General features: G+C 32.8%; 1 protein-coding gene across 5 annotated transcripts in view; it reads left to right on the top strand.

The window, feature by feature from the left end:
- LOC125661866 (transient receptor potential cation channel subfamily M member 2-like) overlaps nucleotides 1–14,466 on the top strand; it is a 113,387-nt gene extending 98,921 nt beyond the window's left edge. For 4 of the 5 annotated variants that reach the window (XM_056146381.1, XM_056146382.1, XM_056146380.1 and 1 more), the window contains one exon: nucleotides 8,105–14,466. In XM_056146381.1, coding sequence (XP_056002356.1) covers nucleotides 8,105–8,235 — 131 coding nt within the window. In that variant the 3' untranslated portion in view covers nucleotides 8,236–14,466. The other variant, XM_048893992.2, reaches the window with a different exon arrangement.
- Nucleotides 14,467–19,330: the final 4,864 nt, after the last annotated feature.

Raw genomic sequence — 19,330 nt, 5'->3', positions numbered from 1 at the left:
GTCATGGAGATTTCAACATATTTCCATTCTATAAAATGTGTAATGACTGCAGAGTTACAAAGGAGGAATACTTTATAAAATTGTTTAATCCCAAACTTAATAGAAAATAACTGTGTAAAATTGAAACTACATTGAACTGAACTCTGTAATTGATTTCCAAGTTTTGTCTAATATTGTGTGTATTATACCGCTACCAGTGTAATTTATTATGACGTCACAAAGGACAATTACTTACGTCGTGATATGTTGACGTTACTTAGCAATATTATTTCATTTTATAACTGTCTGAAGAGGCATTAAAGCCGAAAGCGCTAACAGTGAAATGTTATTCGAGTTTTGTGTTTCTTGACTTTTATTATTGGATGTATTTACTGTATCAAATACCGAATTCTTTATTTACAAACTATATATATATATATATATATATATATATATATATATATATGTGTGTGTGTGTGTGTGTGTGTGTGTGTGTGTGTGTGTGTGTGAAGATTAGTGAATAATACAACAATGCATCTTTTTTACAGTAAAATTTTGTAAGAGCAATAAAGTTGAACAGGGACACGTAGAAGAAGAGAAAGCCGCTGTATACAGTGTTGCTTTTCAGAAGATCATAGCTTTCAGGATACATAACAAAATGTAGAGACCTTACATGTAGAAGACTTTACCAAAGAATGTTTAAGACATTGAGTGAAAAGAAATATGATAGGCGGCATATTGAAGAAGACAACATACTTTGCAGAACAGAAGTTTCATTTGATAAACGTTTTATCATTATACATAATGAAAAGGTCCCATCTCTGTTGTCCATTTAAAGCGATATAACACTGGACATTTGCTGTTAGTTCATTACTGAACCATGTGTGATTTTTTTTTTAGATATATGTTGCATGTATTGTGTAATAACGATTTCGCTTATCAGTTAATAGACGTTTATTTGTTTCTGTTTATTAATTTGCGTGTTTAGTTTTTTGGGTTTTTTTTTTTTTTTTTTTTTTTTTTTTTGTATTTGTTTTTAATTTTTGTATGTTTGTTCTTTTACAGTTTTAACTAAGAATAGAATAACGAGTTGCAGATTATATTGTCATAGTACAAATAACGTTTCTTCTTTATTGATCATTGTGTGAAATACGATATCAATTTCAAATTCATATATATAGTATAAGTAAGGCCAAAATTAAAAATAGCTTTGTTTCCCGCACCCGACCGACCGTGTGAAAACGTTGCGACCGAATTTTTTTTTTCTGTCATTTAACGTTCTTTTTTTTTTTTAAACCGGATCTTGACCGGAATCGTTCTGTTTATTATTTTGAGCCTTGGAGTTATTTCCCTTGTACAGAATTCTGTGGATAGCCGGAACTACTCGGCCATTTCCAACACACAAAGTATGGACAAAAGCGGAGTTGCTCCGAAAGAGAAATTTTTACGACCAAACAGTCATAATTTGAAAACATGGCGAAGTTCGCCGTGTTTTCTGTCACAATTTTTAGGGACGACCCTGAGATCGTAACCAAAACTATTCGAAAGATAGATCTGAGCAATACATCGGAAAACATCCTTTCATCGTTTAAATGTTTATACGAAATCCGTTTAACATTATAAATTTATACGCAATCTTTATAACACTGTAACGTTAACAAATATTTACTACCATAACTAAAAGTTTCTTATCGTATATGCTTACAAACCCTTACAACATCTAAACTAACAACATATAAATTTACAAACATTAATAATTATTATATCAAACTTAATTTTACAGCATTCTAATGAACTTTTGGCATTAAATAACGTATGGGCTCAAGATCACACGGCCTACCATCTATACGTGCGCGGTTTCGAATTCTGCTTACGCCCAAAAAAAAGTCTTTCTTTCTTTCTTTCCCTCCTTTCTCTATATATGAATACGGATATGTCCATATGTATGGATTACAATTATTATTATATTATGTGTATATATCTATGCATATGTAAATGTGTGTTTATATGTAAATTATTATGCTGTAATATCACGGGTATACATTAATTTTAAAATCAATTATTATAGCCATTAATATAGTCATTAATTTAGTCTATGTCATACTAATTTGTTATATGAACTAACTCATTAACTTCTTTTACTTTATTATTTTATTACGATATACATCTTTAGTTTACATACATAATACATACTATCGAATAAGAGTTAGGGAGCCATGTCGTGCTATATTAGCTGGATCTAGCTACAGAAACATGGTACAGGGTATGAGGTGTAGCACCTGATGATGACCTCAAAATTCTTGCCTAATGACGATCTCAAAATTGTTGTATGGCATAATTTATGATTAATAACTAATAACTAGTAGCACTCTATTATCAAAATTTTCTTTGGCGACCCTAACCTAATTCTTTTCTGTATATATTTTAGTTATTTCACATGTATATACATACCTACATCCCTATTACTATTACCTGTTACTAATATTACTAATTATTACCTTCTATTAAAATCCAAATAAATATTAAATATTCTGTTATTTATAAAAAAAAATATAATATATTAAACATAAATTATTATTAAAATTATTAAATAAATCAAATAAAAATTATTATAATAAATTTTCTTTATCAATTTTATTACTCATTTATAAGTTACTTCTTTACTTAATTATGATTTATGACATATGACCACATGTATGTGTCCGGCCATCAAAAGGCAGTACCACAGTCATTAGACGTGTTGGTACACGATGGTCCTTATTTATTTATATTTATTTATTTTTAAACCATGCGACAACCCATACGTCCCATACGGAGCATATGTATGTTACTACAACACACTTCAACTTCACTATGTTGATGCATTTGGGAGGTGTTGGAGGGTGAGGCTGGATCGCAATGAGATAGATAGTATTATGGCAGATAATACAGTCACCAATCGGTTAACGATATATAGTTAACCAACCCTACGAATATCAAACAAACTACACTGTCATGAAACCATATATGAATGCTTTGGACAGACATTCAATTAGGAAAAAAAAAATCTACCGACCGACCGACCGACCCATGTTGAAAATGGCGGGTCGGGTGCGGGAAACGAAGATATTTTTAAGGATGGCCTAATCACTTATTACTTTCCGAGAAATATTGAAGTTATTTAGACATCCGCATTTCACATTCATTACAGCTATGGTCTTAAAAGTGGCTCATGTATAAATACAAAGACACAGCTCTGTGAGTGATACAAAATGACAGTTACTGTTTTGATCATGATAGTATACCGAATAAAACAATAAAACTTTCACTCACAATTAAACAGTGAACTTCCATACACGATCTTTGAGACTCGGCCCAAGTATATCTACATTCAGGAGTAAAAAAATGGTTTCGATGGATGACCTGAATTTTGACTTGTATCAATCATATAGGTTTGACCGTATCGTATGCCATTACATCTTGTACATACAGTTAAGAAATTGTGATAGAATAGCGCTGCGGACACATAAAACAATGTCCCACATAGGCATATTAGTTAGTAAGTAAACTACATCCCTGAAACGTTCCTATTTCTCACTTGAACGGTGAGCGAACGGTGAACGCACGGTGAGCGAACGGTGAACGAACGCAGAGCGAACGGTGAACGAACGCAGTGAACGGTGAACGCAATTTGGTGAGCGGACGGAGAGCGCAGAGTGAACGGTGAACGGACACTGAACGCAAAATTATCTATTTACTCGGAATGTTTCGAATTTTTCCCTGGGATTTTACTTATTTCATAATCAAGTAATAAAATACATGTACATTTTATCAATTAATAAAAAAAATAATAATAAACCGGAATCATGGTACAGCATATTTTACAGTTCTGGATATATTCAATGTAGTATATTTTTGTACAGGTACCGAATACACATGTATATATTTCATGAAATTATCGCAAATTGTACATTAATACATGCAACAGTCATACACAAACAAAAGCATTTTTTAAATGTACATTGTGTATACCATTACATGTACAGATACATTTAATGCATGGGTATAATATATAAACAATGCATGTGAAAAGGAAAACACTATAGTCTACATGTGTAGTGACATCCAGAATTAACGAATGCTGGACAACTCGCCCCCTCTTAGGACAACTCGCCCTCTCTAAGGTCAATTCGCCCCCTTCTCGTGAGACAACTCGCCCCCAATATTATATATAAATATATTATCACATTTTATTTTTTTATTTTGTGTGTGTGTTTTATTTACACTTTTAAACCTATAAAGATACGTTTTTTTTCTTTCATACTTTAACACGAATGGTAAATTCCAATAGAATTATACACATATTTAATTATTGCATTTCAGAAAAAGTTATATTTTTCATAAATCAATTGGCAAGGAAAATTATATTTACTGATCTTCAGGTAATTGATTAAATGTCTCTAATACTGAGAACATTTTGAGGGTGTGTTTTTTTTTATCGATATAGTATATATAAGTGTAAAGGTGAAGCATGAATATTCTGATACATGTAATTATCTTTTAATGGATTTCTCAGCTAATACCCGTTGAAAAATAATAAAATTCCTATTTTAGAAATTTAATAACGGCTTTGCTTTACTGATTCTTTTTACGCGGTGTGATTCTTTTTACGCGGCGATTTCAAAGTGTAAAGAACTTTGATGATGATCGAGTAACTCATAACGTTTGAAGTAAATTTATAACAGCTTGGGGGAAATGAAACAATTAGATTTAACAACAGACGCAGATTATTGATAATTATACTACGTTAGCTGTAGACCAAGCTAATACTCTCCCTATACCAAACGTTAACTTGTTTCCCCTGAAATTATATATTTTACATGTACATAAATGTGATGATGAATTTACTAAACCCAAACACTGGATTTTCACTAAAATCTTTCGTCTTGCATTAAAAGACACGAAGTTCGGTGTTTATGTAAATATGTCCTATTGTCTGAGATGTATATACTATCTATAAGAAATTCATTAGTTTTTGCCATTACACCTCTTAGATTTAGACCAAAAATAATAATTGTAAACATGTATGATATGAAGGAGCGAATTATCTCAAGAGAGGGGGCGAGTTGTCTTAAGGGCGGGTTGTCTTAGGGGCGATTTGTCCCGATGAAGGGGAGAGTTGTCTTGAGGGCGAGTTGTCTTGGGGGCGAGTTGTCCTGATACCGAATTAACAGGTGTTCATGTGTGGCTTCAAACTTTACAAGCTCGATCGTTTCGGATACCTGTAATTAACAAACACCCCCGAAAGGAGTCAAGATAGATGTAGATGCAGTAAACAAACAATACGGACGGCATACACTGTGTAAACACCTCAACACTCCTAACAGTATTAACTATTCCTACTTACATTTTGTGTCATTCATTTGTCACAGTTACATCGACCCGAATAAATAATCCTAGAATTGATGCACATGTAATTACAAAATTTACTATTTTTATTATTTATGTGACCATAGATTGCAGTTAGATTGTGCAATATTTGTATATATTTGATGTAGATAAAACTGTGTATTATACTGAACTACCTATAGGATGTTTAAAGGCTAATGCAGAAACGGACAAGATAAACAATTACATCTTTGCATTAGGGACAGATGTTACAAACATTTCAAATTTGGTAAGAGTAGTAATGACAATGTATTTCATAAATATAGGCATAAAAATAGCTATATCAGTTTGACATTCTGACACATATATATGGTACAATGCACATTATGTAGCATCGTTTGTTTGTTTGTTTTTATTTTTCAAAGTAGGGGGATCGACTTGTTTGAAACTCTTGTCAAGCAATGCAAAATAATTATTATAATTTGTGCCCGAACTTGTAAATGCTAAATCGTGAACACAGGGGAAGTTTTTCATTACCTAAAACTGCCTTATTTTTTGTATTTGGGTTAAATTCATAACAAGCTCTTATATTCGTCTCTCATTTAGTATTGTTTTTAACAAAAGCTCAAATGAACTTTTTGGCATTCACAGTGGACAATCTTGACATTTTGTACTTCAAAATTAAATTTCTGATATAGTAAGAAAGTATCCTTCCACTCTTACGCACACGTTCAATTTTCATTTTCGCCTTGCTATCAAGATTGGTTCTTTCACTTTGGTGTTCAGAATGACAATGAAAAAACTGAACGATGAACGAACGGTGAGCGCACGCTGAACGCTTTGTGACCGGTGAACGAACGGTGAGCGCACGCTGAACGCAAAACTGTGAACGGAGAGCGCACGGTGAACTCACGGTGAGCGAACGGGAAATTGTAAAGTAGAACGTTTCAGGGACTGCATTCCTAGGGTCGTCTAACTATTCTGGGTCCAATAAAACAATTATTTAATCACTTTGAACACGTGCTGCATTAATATATTTGCAGATTTGTTTCATTTGAAAGTGGCTTTCGGTAGAATTATTATTTTTAGATCAAGAATATATTTTTGATATATATCATGTACATTTTTTTTAACTCTCTTCTTTGTTGTTGTCCATACAAACAAGTGTGCGGAAGTGGGTATCGAAATAAAGTGATATTTTCTGTGTTTTATATCAAATATTTCTTCACTTAGGACAGTTATCACTCAAAGTCAATAAAAGCGTGCAATCAATGTCGCCGGTACTTTCTTAGAAAATAAGCTATATCAAATCATATATTTTGTGTGCTATACATTCATGGACCCATAGCCTCCCTAGACATGGTATAATTTTTATTTCCCCTTTACTTATAAATTTGGTTGGAAGCGTAGATACCCTAATTTTGTAACATACTTGACTGTCGCCGACTGAAATTTTGAAAATGAACAAACAAATATAAAAAGCTGATAGGGTGTTTTTTTTAATTTTCTTTGCGTTAATATCATTTGTATTTCCTAAATTTTCATTCAATAAAAGTTTAACATCTTCTGCGTATGATTTTAAGCAGTGGTGTACATATTACTCCATGTCGCCAGATTGTATTATGTGATCATAGGGTCAATTAAACACCCAATGTATGGACAAAGATTTCGTATTATCTTTATGTTTTTTATCTATTTTGGCACAAAAATATTCAAAAACGTTGGGAAAATATTCATCAAGCGATATTTGGATGTGGAATTGAGAAAAAATTATCATTATTCTCAAAATTTTGCATTTCGATTTTAGAAATGTAACATACGATACAATAAACTTTTTATGAAAAAACGTATTTGCAGAGCAAATGTTACCCCTTTTATGAAAATCTCGTAGTGTACAGAGAATAAAAATATAAACATTTCTTTTGCAGAAGTCATTGGTTGGTCTGAAATTTGACAAACGCGTCAAGATGTAACATTCGCGATGTAACATTCGTTACCGATAAATTAATGAAAGGGAATAATATAACAATTTCCAGCGTATTTTTGCTCTTTGTCTGCATGATGTGGTATATGACATGAACGTCTACTATGAACATTTGAGTTTGAAAGTCAATACGTGTTAAACTTTGAGAATTAAGATTAATTTTCTCTTACGGTAAGTACTGTTACAACAACTGCAATGTTTGATATACAATATTGATTAAGCAGATGGAATGTTTTGGTCTGAATTTGTTCTTCTGATATCAAAGAATGTATATCGTATTCCAAGTATATCGAAATTCCTCTGGTGTAAGAATTACATTGAGTAGAACTCTGGTAACATACGTTACTCAAAGTAACGTATGCTACTTAATGAAATGCTTGATTAGACATCAAATATTGAACTACATATTGACAAAATATCATCATTAACGATGTTTGTTGAATATCAACTATGTTATGAAGAAACAAATGTGTTATTGTTCCCGTATTCACTAGCATAGACAGATATCCTCTGCAAGAAATACAGGCCATGTTTTTCTCTGCCACTGTCCTATTTATGATACATGTAACTATGCAACTCTATATTTATTAATTTGCTAGAATTCAGCAACTTTTCATAACATATCTTAGAAATGAAGGGATTAATCCTTGATAATTGTTCTATGCAATCTTATAGAGAAATCATTAAAAAAAAATTTTTTTATCTGAGTGTAACGTATGTTACCAGAAATTCCGTTACGTAATATCTTTCTACTTGTGTTTTTTTTTTTTTCAGAAATGGCTCTTGTGAGAGCAGAAGTACAGAATAACTACCATGAAAAAAATGTTTTAAAACATAAGAACAACCATGAAAAAAATGTTTTAGAAATAATATATGCTCCCCTTGTGGCAATACTGAAAAAGTAGAATGTCTGTACAGACAGTGAAAATAAAGGTTTAACTACCGGTCAAAGGCTACCATAATGATACATGTAAGATTTGTCTCTCAAAATACTTATAAGCAACTGGTCATTTGAGTAATTTTGTATGACCTTCGACCTTGTGAATTGAAATCCAATGGGGGTCATCTATTCAGAAGGGGATATCAGTGTTTCAAGTTTGATGTCTATCAAGGGAATACTTCTCAAAGGACAATAGCGTATGTCCAGAGTAGTTTAACCGTTGCCCTTTTGACCTCAAACTCAATAGGGGACATCTATGTCTTAAGGTTCACATTAAATATTCATTCATAACACCGCGTGGGGGATTATACTGACAGTTTCTATGGAAAGGTATTCCAAAATAAGCAACAAAAAGATAAGATTCGGTATGCATTTAATCAGAATGTTGGAAAATTAAACATTTTCTTTATATTATTATTGTAACCAGATTGTTAGAAATGGGTAAATATGTTTCTTTCCTTTTTTTGAATAGAAATGATGTGTTTATAGTAATGAAAGGAAAAATAAGAAACATACGTTACTTTCATTGTTTATTATAACAAATAGCAATCTAGGTTTCAAAATATGTGTCTGTTATTTCTATAAGAATCATGCATTTATATAGCGAAACATCAATCTTTTACTTTTGTTTTAATCGCATATTTATTGCAAATTCAGAAGAAAGGACACATTTGGTAAATTTTTTGCTTGTCTACGTTGTATTTCTATTAAAATTGATATTTCCGTTGAATACGCCTGTTTCGAGATACGTCCGAGTTATTTCCTTTTGGAAAATTCTCGTACATATTAAGGCGCTAAAGAATTCCGGAGTGGGACAGATATTCATCACAGCGTAAGTGAATGTACTCAGTAAGTTTTTCATACGCTGTTTGATAACCCGAATTCAACTGATACACAAACTAAGTAAGTTATAAGTATTTAGGGAGTAATTAAATACATAGAATTTTTATCCTATCACGTTATTTCGTTCGTCATAAGTACCATATCCAAGATATTTTTTTGCAAATATGACATTGTTTGTATGTTTCCACTTCGGTAAAACATTTCTTTCGATAGTATTTAGTATTTCCCACATTTACATATTTAAAGATAAGCCGCTTTTAATACATTTCATCGTCTTCCTTGGTGGCTGTATATCCACTCTGTCCCACTGAGTCATTCAATGTTACCACTAAATGCACCTCCAATACAGAAGAGTTTGTATCTCAAAACTGGCATATTAAGTGATGCCGTTATGATTTTGCAACATCAATCGTAAAGAATAACTGATGATGACGTTGTTTTGGCATAATATTTTCATGGATGTACTGGTGTGTAAGTGTTGAAACATATGTTACATAATTATAGCGCTACTTCATTTACCTACAAAAAGATATCGTTCTATATCTATTGCTAGTCTTTTGTTTTCATGTTTCATACATATTGAACTGTTCGAGAATATTTGTTAATCAATTTTATTTTCTGCCATTTCAAAGATATATAGTCGTTTATTTTGCGCTCTTAAAATCTTATTGCTGACTTTTGCAGCAGATAATTTCTTGTTGTGTTAATAAAATATTTATTGTCTTTCGCAAATTAGAAAAAAAATATATGCTCAGTCAATTCCAATACAGGTTATGGAATAATACATGGAAAATTAATGTTTATCTTACATATTATCATGTCAAGGACTCAGTAACGAAGGTTACATGTGAGAAAAACCTCGAAAAATATACCATAATTTGACCTACTGTAAAAAAAAAAAAATCAGTCATACTTAACTTGAAACGATTTGAGGTGAGTATTCAACAGATATTTACCATTAATATACGCATGTTACCATATATATTGAATGATAGATAAACCATTATTTTGAAACCCTCAATTGCACGCTTTTATTGACTTTGGGTAAATGATGAGTGTTACCCGTAATGCCTCTGCACAAATATCGCAGTATCTGCGGTTTACTTCATGGACAACTCTGTAGATAAAGCAAATAAATAGCTTGGAAAGTACCAGAAACGTTAATAAAATCCAGACAAGCTTTCTCATACCTTCATACGTTTTGTTATTGTATGGGTTAAATCAAAGGAAAAACAAACATCGTATCTAACATGACGTTACAATGCACTGTTTTCATCGACAATGGACCACGTTATATTTTCCACAAGTACCTGAAGTATGGATACCTTGCATCGATGGGGGATGCATACTTCCCCTACATGTAGGCACCTGATCCCACCTCTGGTGTGTGCAGGGATCCGTGTTTGCCCAACTATCTATTTTGTATTGGTTATAGGAGTTATGAGATTAATCACTGTTCGTTATCTTCACGTTTCATAGATCTAATATGTACTTACACCCCCTGAAAATATTTTATACAGAACCAATAGTTTATCCAAAATGGGTTATTTCCCCCATCGTTCACCCACATAAGTCATTATGAATAGTCAATTTCTACCTTCTGTAAGCTATTGTGATGACCACTAGTGAGATAGTAATATATGTACATATATGTACACTTAAGATATTTCCCCCATTTAAAATGAATAGGTATAAAGTCGTGTTGCAGGATATTATGGGTCTTTGCTCGTGTCAACGGTCACACCATAAAATATGTGTGTTTTGGTATAAAAATCCAGTTTTAAGAATATCCATAAGCCTGGTTCATTATTACTAGTACATTCATTCCTTGACGCTGTCGCGTGGTTATTCGGCCATCACGACTGACGAATTTGCTGATTGTGGTGCTTTCGAGTCATCATAGACGACGAATTATCACAGTACATTCTTTGACTTGTTTTGCTGAAAGGGTTAACGCAAATACAGACTCAATTACTCGTTCAGTAGCAACATATGCATAATATATAATATAAGTTCGTATTTTGGAGTTCTCTAAAATTTGATTTTGCTATCAATTTCTGTTTTTGATTTCAGGTTTCAAGCTTCGTAATCACTGTTAAATGAGTCAGAATAAATTACAAATCTCTCTCTCTCTCTCTCTCTCTCTCTCTCTCTCTCTCTGAGCATTGTCATAATCTTAACTACGAAATTCTGCACGATTTTCATCTCCATATACTGGAATAAAGTCAAATGCCTCTCTTTGACACTCAAGAATTATATCATCCTTAGTTTCTGACTTGTTCCGGTCACCGGAACTAGTGTAGGTTTTTCCACAGGTTGGATAAAACATCGCCCCTTAGTAGCCAAAGCAATATATAGAACTTTACTTTTATCTTGTTAAAATATGCGACTGAATGGGGCGGTCCTTCGGATAAGACCGCGACAACCGAGGTCCCGTGGCACGGTAAAGATCCTTCTCCGCTCAAAGACTATAAGTGACGAGCATAGGCTTAAATTTTGCAGCCCTTGAACTGCAATGGTATCAATAAAAAAAAATATCGAGAAGGACTTTAAACAATAAACAATCAATTAATCGATCCTCAGGTTTTAATATTGTTTAGTAATATTTGTAATGTATTGATAAAATCAGGGATAGAAAGCCATGTAGGGCCATGTAAGACACAATTTAAAGCTTCTAACTAGTAAATAATATCTGTATTTATTATTTTTGGGACTCTCTTTTCTATTTTTTTTTTAAATCTGCGCTCCGTGAAAGATGTTATGTCATTACCCTTTGCATTTTATCCATAATGTATGATACATTTTTATTTTTTATGTTGATAGGAGCTTGAAACAGATCAACTTTTCAAGCATAAGGTTTAAAGGTGCTTTTTTTTCTCTATGTGGCATCTTTAAAAGTTTTCTGAAAATTGAAAAGTCATTCAAGTTTACGTATAATATATTTCTCTATTCTACAATTATAGAATATGATTCATTAAACTATATAATTCATATAAATTAAATCATTCTTTGAAATACGTGCAATTCTCAATAGTAGATCATTTATTTATCGGGGTTTGTGCCATTTTTGCATGTATACTCAAAGGTAACCCATGTGCTTTCTTTTTATTGGTTATACGCATTAACGGGCTTCGATACATTGAACATTTCGTGAAATTTAATTTTATGACCCCTGGGTCGAGGCCTCTGCTGGTGGACTGTTAGTCCCCGAGGGTCTCTACAGCCCAGTAGCTAAGTACTTCGTTACTAGCTTGAAAATACGGATGTATATTTAATTGCTGTTATAAAATTTATTAGAAATTCATTTAAAAATTAAGGATTATCTTCCTCATGCATAGCTCTTATCCTCAGACGAATTTGGCTCCACTTTTTTTGGCACGCTGTTTTTGGCTATATTTAGCTCTAAAACTTCATAGTTATTTTGGATTTCAAACATTTCGGTTAGCATCACTGAAGAGTCATTATTTATCGAAATGCGCATCTGGTGCATTAAAATTGGTACCGTATAAGTTTTACATACTGAAGGGCACAGCTCTCTGAGTGATACAGATTGTCCATATCAAATAAAGATAGGTCTATGGATTATAGTATCTAGAAATGAACCGTTTATCGTACTGTGTATTAATACTGAACATGCTTATAGGTACAAGTACATGTTGCTTTGGAAGTACATATAGTATACTTTTGTAAGACATGAATGAAGCGTATCTATGAGCATTGAATTTTTCAGACATTTAAAATACACAGCACTTTCCATATTACACTGTTTTTAATCTTTTTATGTATTTTTCACCGATATCTTCTATGGGAAGTCCCTAGTCCATTGTTTGTGTTTACAATGTGTCGTATTTAATGTGGGATGAAACACAGTAACGGTCATATTGAATTTGCAAACCATTCATATATTCAAATAGCCATATCTTGAAAACGCCCAAACATAAATTTGTCAAACAACGTTCATTGACCTATTAATTTTACACCCACTTTCAAACAAATCATAGTGTAGAAAAATCCCTAGAGGGGGAGGTAATGTGTTACTGACCCATTGTCTATCATCTGTCTGTTTGTTGTTTTGATATCGTGCCAACACATATTGCCACATATTACTATTTTCTCTTTTCATAAAGGTCATATAAAAAGACCCGTGGCGAAGGAACAACCACTTCTTTTGATGAACGTCTTACGTTTGACACAGCTCACCGATTGACAATAGAACTTTGGCTATTTCGTTAGCGAAATGAGAACCTTCACCATTAGGTTAGCGACGTCTTTAGGTCTAGCACGAAACATAAACCTCATTGTTACGAACTTCAGCATCATGTAACAGTCAACATTTATGGTATTTCACTAAAGCTTATAGCGTCTCTACATGGTTAGACAGTTATTAAATGAGATGTAAACAACAACGAACTATTCGCATCTTCACATCGGTCATCCTCTCAGTTTGGCTCCTTCGTACTTTTAATTTCGTTCCTATGCAATTTCACCCTAATTGAGAAGCAAGAGGCAGGGCCAGAATGTTCACACATGTGCTACCCACGTGTATATATTTTTGGTAATGTTTGGAATTCAATAAGATCCCGACCTCGACTTGATTTTGTAGACTGGGGTGATTCGCGGAGTCTCATATTACTGTTCGTTATCTTCACCTTGCATTACCTAATGCAGGTTATTGTGTAATATTTTTGAATTGCAGGACAATTAGTTATAAAGTTCAACTGTAGTCTCCCACTGTTTTTTCATGATTTTATTACAGAACTTCCACAAATCAAAACGTACGATATGAAATATTTGGTAAATTAGAAAAATTGTGCATTGATCAAACCAAGTCATGGGGTATTTATATGTGTTTATCAGATGAGTACATCAAAAGAGAAAATGTTACAATATTAGAATTAATTATCTACAGGAGAAAAAAAAAGTTAAGACATTTTAATATGAAAAGAAAACCCTGTCGTACAAAATGTTTCCTGTATTACATCCCGTGTTAAAGCATCCAAGTATTTGTAAGTGTTTTCAGTTGCAAATGTATGCCATTTTATTTAAATTTTGTCAATAAACACTTTTAAATTCATTTCCGTAAACAAACACCGTCACAACATACATGTGGTGTGTGACCAGACAATTAAAGTTAAATGTCCAATGCATTAAGTAAGGATAACATAATTTTAATATCGAAATATAGTTCTTCTAAACACAAAATTATATATTACGATCAATCTAAAAACAACAGTCCTAGTTATACGTGAGGAATTACAGATAAAGTATAACACAAAAAAAACCTTATGTAATATTTTAAAATTATTTGTAAATGTTTTATAATTGTTGAAATAAATCATATTTACCACAAACATTTCTGATGCCTAACCCCCCCCCCCCCCCCCCCGCCCCCATGGAGTTCTTGAAAGATTTAGTTTTGGAAAATTTTAAATTTTTGTTGTTATACTTTTCATTGAATGATCAAATAAAGGTTTGCGAATAATGAAAAAAGGTTTCATTTGAAGATGTAGTAGATATGGTATTCTTACAGTAATAAAACATTAAAAATGTTTTTTTTTACAATATCTTTGGGGGAGTGCACAATGCCCTTAATACTGAGTAGCGAGAAAGTTGTCTGAAATGAAGAAACGAATATCGCATTCATTGATCTGTTGATCTTCTATATAGAATGACAATCATGGTTATATAATCTGCAAAATGTACCCAGAGTGGCCATGAACTGATTGTAGAAACGATAGGAAGTGCTCGTACAATGCATGCTTTTATAATCCGCAGAACATTTCACGTCTCAAAAAAAAAATAGTAAGCGTTTTAAATTTCTACTGGTGTATTGCTAAAGTGCATTGAGCCCAGTGAAGCGAAAATAAACTTCCTGGTATAAAGTGTACCCAAGACAACCCATTCCTTGTTACATTCACCGTCGTAAGGTAATAATGCAAAATGTATACACGTAAGGTAGACATAATGTAGATCTGAGAGTGTTTGAAATGATTAGTATATATTATTATTAAGATCTGAGAGTGTTTGAAATGATTAGTATATATTATTATTAAGATCTGAGGGTGTTTGAAGTGATTGGTATATATTATTATTAAGATCTGAGAGTGTTTGAAATGATTGGTATATATTATTATTTAGATCTGAGAGTGTTTGAAATGATTGGTATATATTATTATTAAGATCTGAGAGTGTTTGAAATGATTAGTATATATTATTATTAAGATCTGAGAGTGTTTGAAATGATTAGTATATATTATTATTAAGATCTGAGAGTGTTTGAAATGATTAGTATATATTATTATTAAGATCTGAGAGTGTTTGAAATGATTAGTATATATTATTATTAAGCTGTCTATGACGCTTACGTTCGTAACACGGAAGTAAATCAATTTTGAACTCTTCAATCAAACATCTTATTTGTAAACACTACTGATAAAAAAAATAGTGCAAACCAATAACAATATTCATTTGACCATGACACACTAAATGCATCAGTACAAACTGCGTTTGTATCAGGTTTCCAAGATGCATACACATATAACTCCTTATATTTAATCGAGAAGCAAAAAGATATATCTCTGGTTCTCCAAATTTACGTACTAAAAATGAAATATATTATTATCTAACATATATTCAATATTCTCATCAAACCCTGATTCTATATCTGCCACATTTTCTTTCCCAGCTACATGTACAGCAGAAATCCAGACATATCTGTCACAACAGAACTACCATATTTATTTACTCAAATCATTAATTTCCTCTAATTTTATACCCCCCCCCCCTGTTGTTTATATACGCTATTCCTGATGTATTATCTGAGCATTTTTTTTAAATGCATATTTGTCAATAATTTGCAAAATGGCTACATGGATATATAAATTGCCCTTAATTCTAAATAATTGATATGATGCAACTTTTCTTCATTTGTCCATCTACCGCCAATATTTTCATCATTTGTGACTGCTCGCCAACCTTCGGTAGATGCATCTGTTGTGATAGACATATCAGAACTACCCCAAATGATGATTCTCTTTTGTGACATGATATTTAAAATTCATCAATATAACTCTTCTCTGGTTTCCTTTTTTACTTTTATTTTACTGTCATCACTTCCTCTATGTATCTTCAAAGCCTTATCATTTTTTCTTTCTTTTTCTCACACTTTATGTTGTAACGGTTCCAAATCAATTGATGACACAAGTGATCCAATCAAACTAGTTAAACATCTAACCGATATGAATTCTCGCTCCTTAGTTTTGTGACAGTGTTCTTTTCTTAAATTGTCTTCTGTAATGGTGGGGTTACTGTCATATTAATAGTGTCAATGATATTTCCAAGAAACACAATGACATGACTAGGTTCAAACACTGATTTTTTGCTATTAAAAATAAACCCTGGTTTTTCCATTAAAGATACTGTATCCTTTACATTTGCAGTCCATTCTTCTTTAGAATCATTAACCAAAAGCAAATCATCAATATATGCAGTACTATGAAACCAAATTTGATGCAAAGTCGAAAAAACAGGTTTTATAATTTTGTAAATGTTCGTAGTGCACAAGAAATGCCCATTGCTGTATTCATACACCTTTCCTTTCCAAAGAAACCATAAATATTTTCTATCCTTTCTTTAATTTTTACAGAATGATAAGCATGTCATAAATGAATTGATGCCATCAAAAATTAGGCCTTATCAATTTTAATGCTGCCTCAAATGCTTTTATTTCAAAATGATGGTAAATAATAGATTTCTTCAACTCTTTTAAAGTCATAATCAGCCTTTGTTCAAAAGAATTTTTACGGGTTCAGTTAAAATTGTTGAAATAATTTCACCATCATCACGTTTAATTTCTCTGATAACCTTCATTTTCAATAAATGTTTAACTTCTTCATTTACATTAGTCTCTTGAACTGTGTCAAACTTTTGTTGATAAAGTATTTTTGAATGAATAGGCATTTGACTAATTTCAATTGTACAATATGTTATAATTAGCAAAATCCTGCTATCAGATGTAATGTTTGCTAATCAATTATATATTCACTCAATCTACCACCAAGATATTCTCCAGCACCAGAATAATTCACATGTTTCCTTAATGTATTACATTCAGATAAATTCACCTTAGATTCTTTATGTGCTCTTTTTCTGGCTACTGAGGATTGTCTTCAAGTTTGTTTTTTTTTTGAAGATCCATAGTTTTGGTATGGTCAGTTTTTAAATCGAGGTAAGCTACTGACAAACAAGATGATGGTACAGGGGTTTCAACAGTCTCGATTGAAGTCAGCATTTCGCAAATTCTATTTCATAACGATCTAGTTCGTCAATGCAACCTATCATTGGGTCAAGTGCTGTCTGACGTGTTTTATATCGATTGTTAAGTCGTTCTTGGCACACTGATTTTAACTGCGGATAACTCCGTTTACCTGATCGGGATATAGGGCTCATGGCGGGTGTGACCGGTCAACAGGGGATGTTTACTCCTCCTTGGCACCTGATCCCACTTTTGGTGTGTCCAGGGGTCGATGCTTGCCCAACTATCTATTTTGTATTGCTTGTAGGAGTTATGAGATTGATCACTGTTCGTTATCTTCAACTTTCATATCATTGCGCAGAAAGATTTAGTTTATAGGGTAAAGCTAGATTTAGGTTGTTGACGCGAACTTTATTCATATTATGCAGAAAATTCATGAACAGAATATATGGTCGTTTTCTACTGGAAGTGGTACCGTACCGACGAGTACGAACACCAAGAAATAATTCAAGGTGCAGAAACCATTTTTCTTGAGGAATGATGTTATATTTCCACTTCAACGGAAAATACATTTCATGTTAACATTTTTAAGAGGTATGGAAAATTAGAATTAACTTTTGAAATGAATAATTAAAATTAGAATTGAAAAACAAATAACATGATATACTTCTCTTTTCAGTCAAGACGTAATCATGATTCAACAATTTGACAGATTTAAGGACTCATTCGATAATTTAACATGATTACATGCAGATTCCAGGTCAGCGATGATGTGATAATGTGTGTGAATACATTTTACCAACTATTTAAACTCAAAGACTGTTAAAACTAAGACAGTAAGACCATCACATATACATAGTTTGGAGATGCACGTGACTTTCAAAATTCAAATTCCTTATTCATTTTGAAATGTCGCAGTCGTAAGAAAGCAGTCGCAGTTGTTTAGAGATAAGAGGGTGGTCCTGGAAATAAGAGATATTACATAGTCTTCCACATCTGCTTCATACTTCATCATTTTATATGTCTATGCGATATATCCCTATGAACTCGATATATCATACAGCTCTGGTAGGGGGCCTCCGTGGCCGAGTGGTTAGAGCATAACGTTCAAAATAACACAGCCTCTCACCTCTGTCGGCGCGGGTTCGAATCCTGCTCGGGCCGGTAAATGAGAAAGTTTCCCAGTTTACTTTCGGAAGGCCGGTGGTCTCTTCCCAGGTACATTGTATCTGGGTTATCTTTTCCACCAATATAAACTGCGCGCCACCAGATAGCTAAAAAATGTTGAGTGTGGCGGAAAACATCAATTAATCAATCAATCAATCAACATATCTAGTATATCCAGGGATCTGTGTTTGCCCAACTCTCCATTTTGTAATGCTTATAGGAGTTATGGGATTGATCACTGTTCGTCATCTTCACCTTTCAAACTACAAAGTCTTCAACATCTGCGTCTTTTTGGGGAATTTTATTGAACATAGGCATTAACAGCAAGCTACATGTAACAGCTCGACTTTATGACAAGTATGATGACCTCAACCTCTCCATCGTGAACTTCCCGTATTCATGTAGCAATATCTTATTATTACTTGCAGATGATGTTTATGTTTCTCAGCTGTTTCGATATGCAAAACCGTGTTCTGCATAAAGTCAATGTTTAAACCAAATGTCTCCTTAGTACTTGATCCAGCCTCTGGTATATCCAGGGGTGCATGGCTTCCCTACTATTATTTGTATTCTTTAAAGGAGTTATTATGAAATTGATCCTTGTTCGTTATCTTCACCTTTACATTCAATCATCTACTCCATGCTATCGCCAGACCTCAGACATTCAAATATACTTGAGTCTTCCTTCGCCAAGTTCCCGACACTAGAAGCGTACGTTACATGTCTTGGTAATTACAGTTTATTTGTATAGCTGTTCCATACCAAATTATATTCGAAATCATTGAATAAATCCGTG

Source organism: Ostrea edulis, chromosome 8, assembly GCF_947568905.1.
Source record: "Ostrea edulis chromosome 8, xbOstEdul1.1, whole genome shotgun sequence".
NCBI lineage: Eukaryota > Metazoa > Mollusca > Bivalvia > Ostreida > Ostreidae > Ostrea > Ostrea edulis.
Note: the sequence above shows the minus strand (reverse complement) of the source record. Positions and strands in the feature narration are given on the sequence as shown.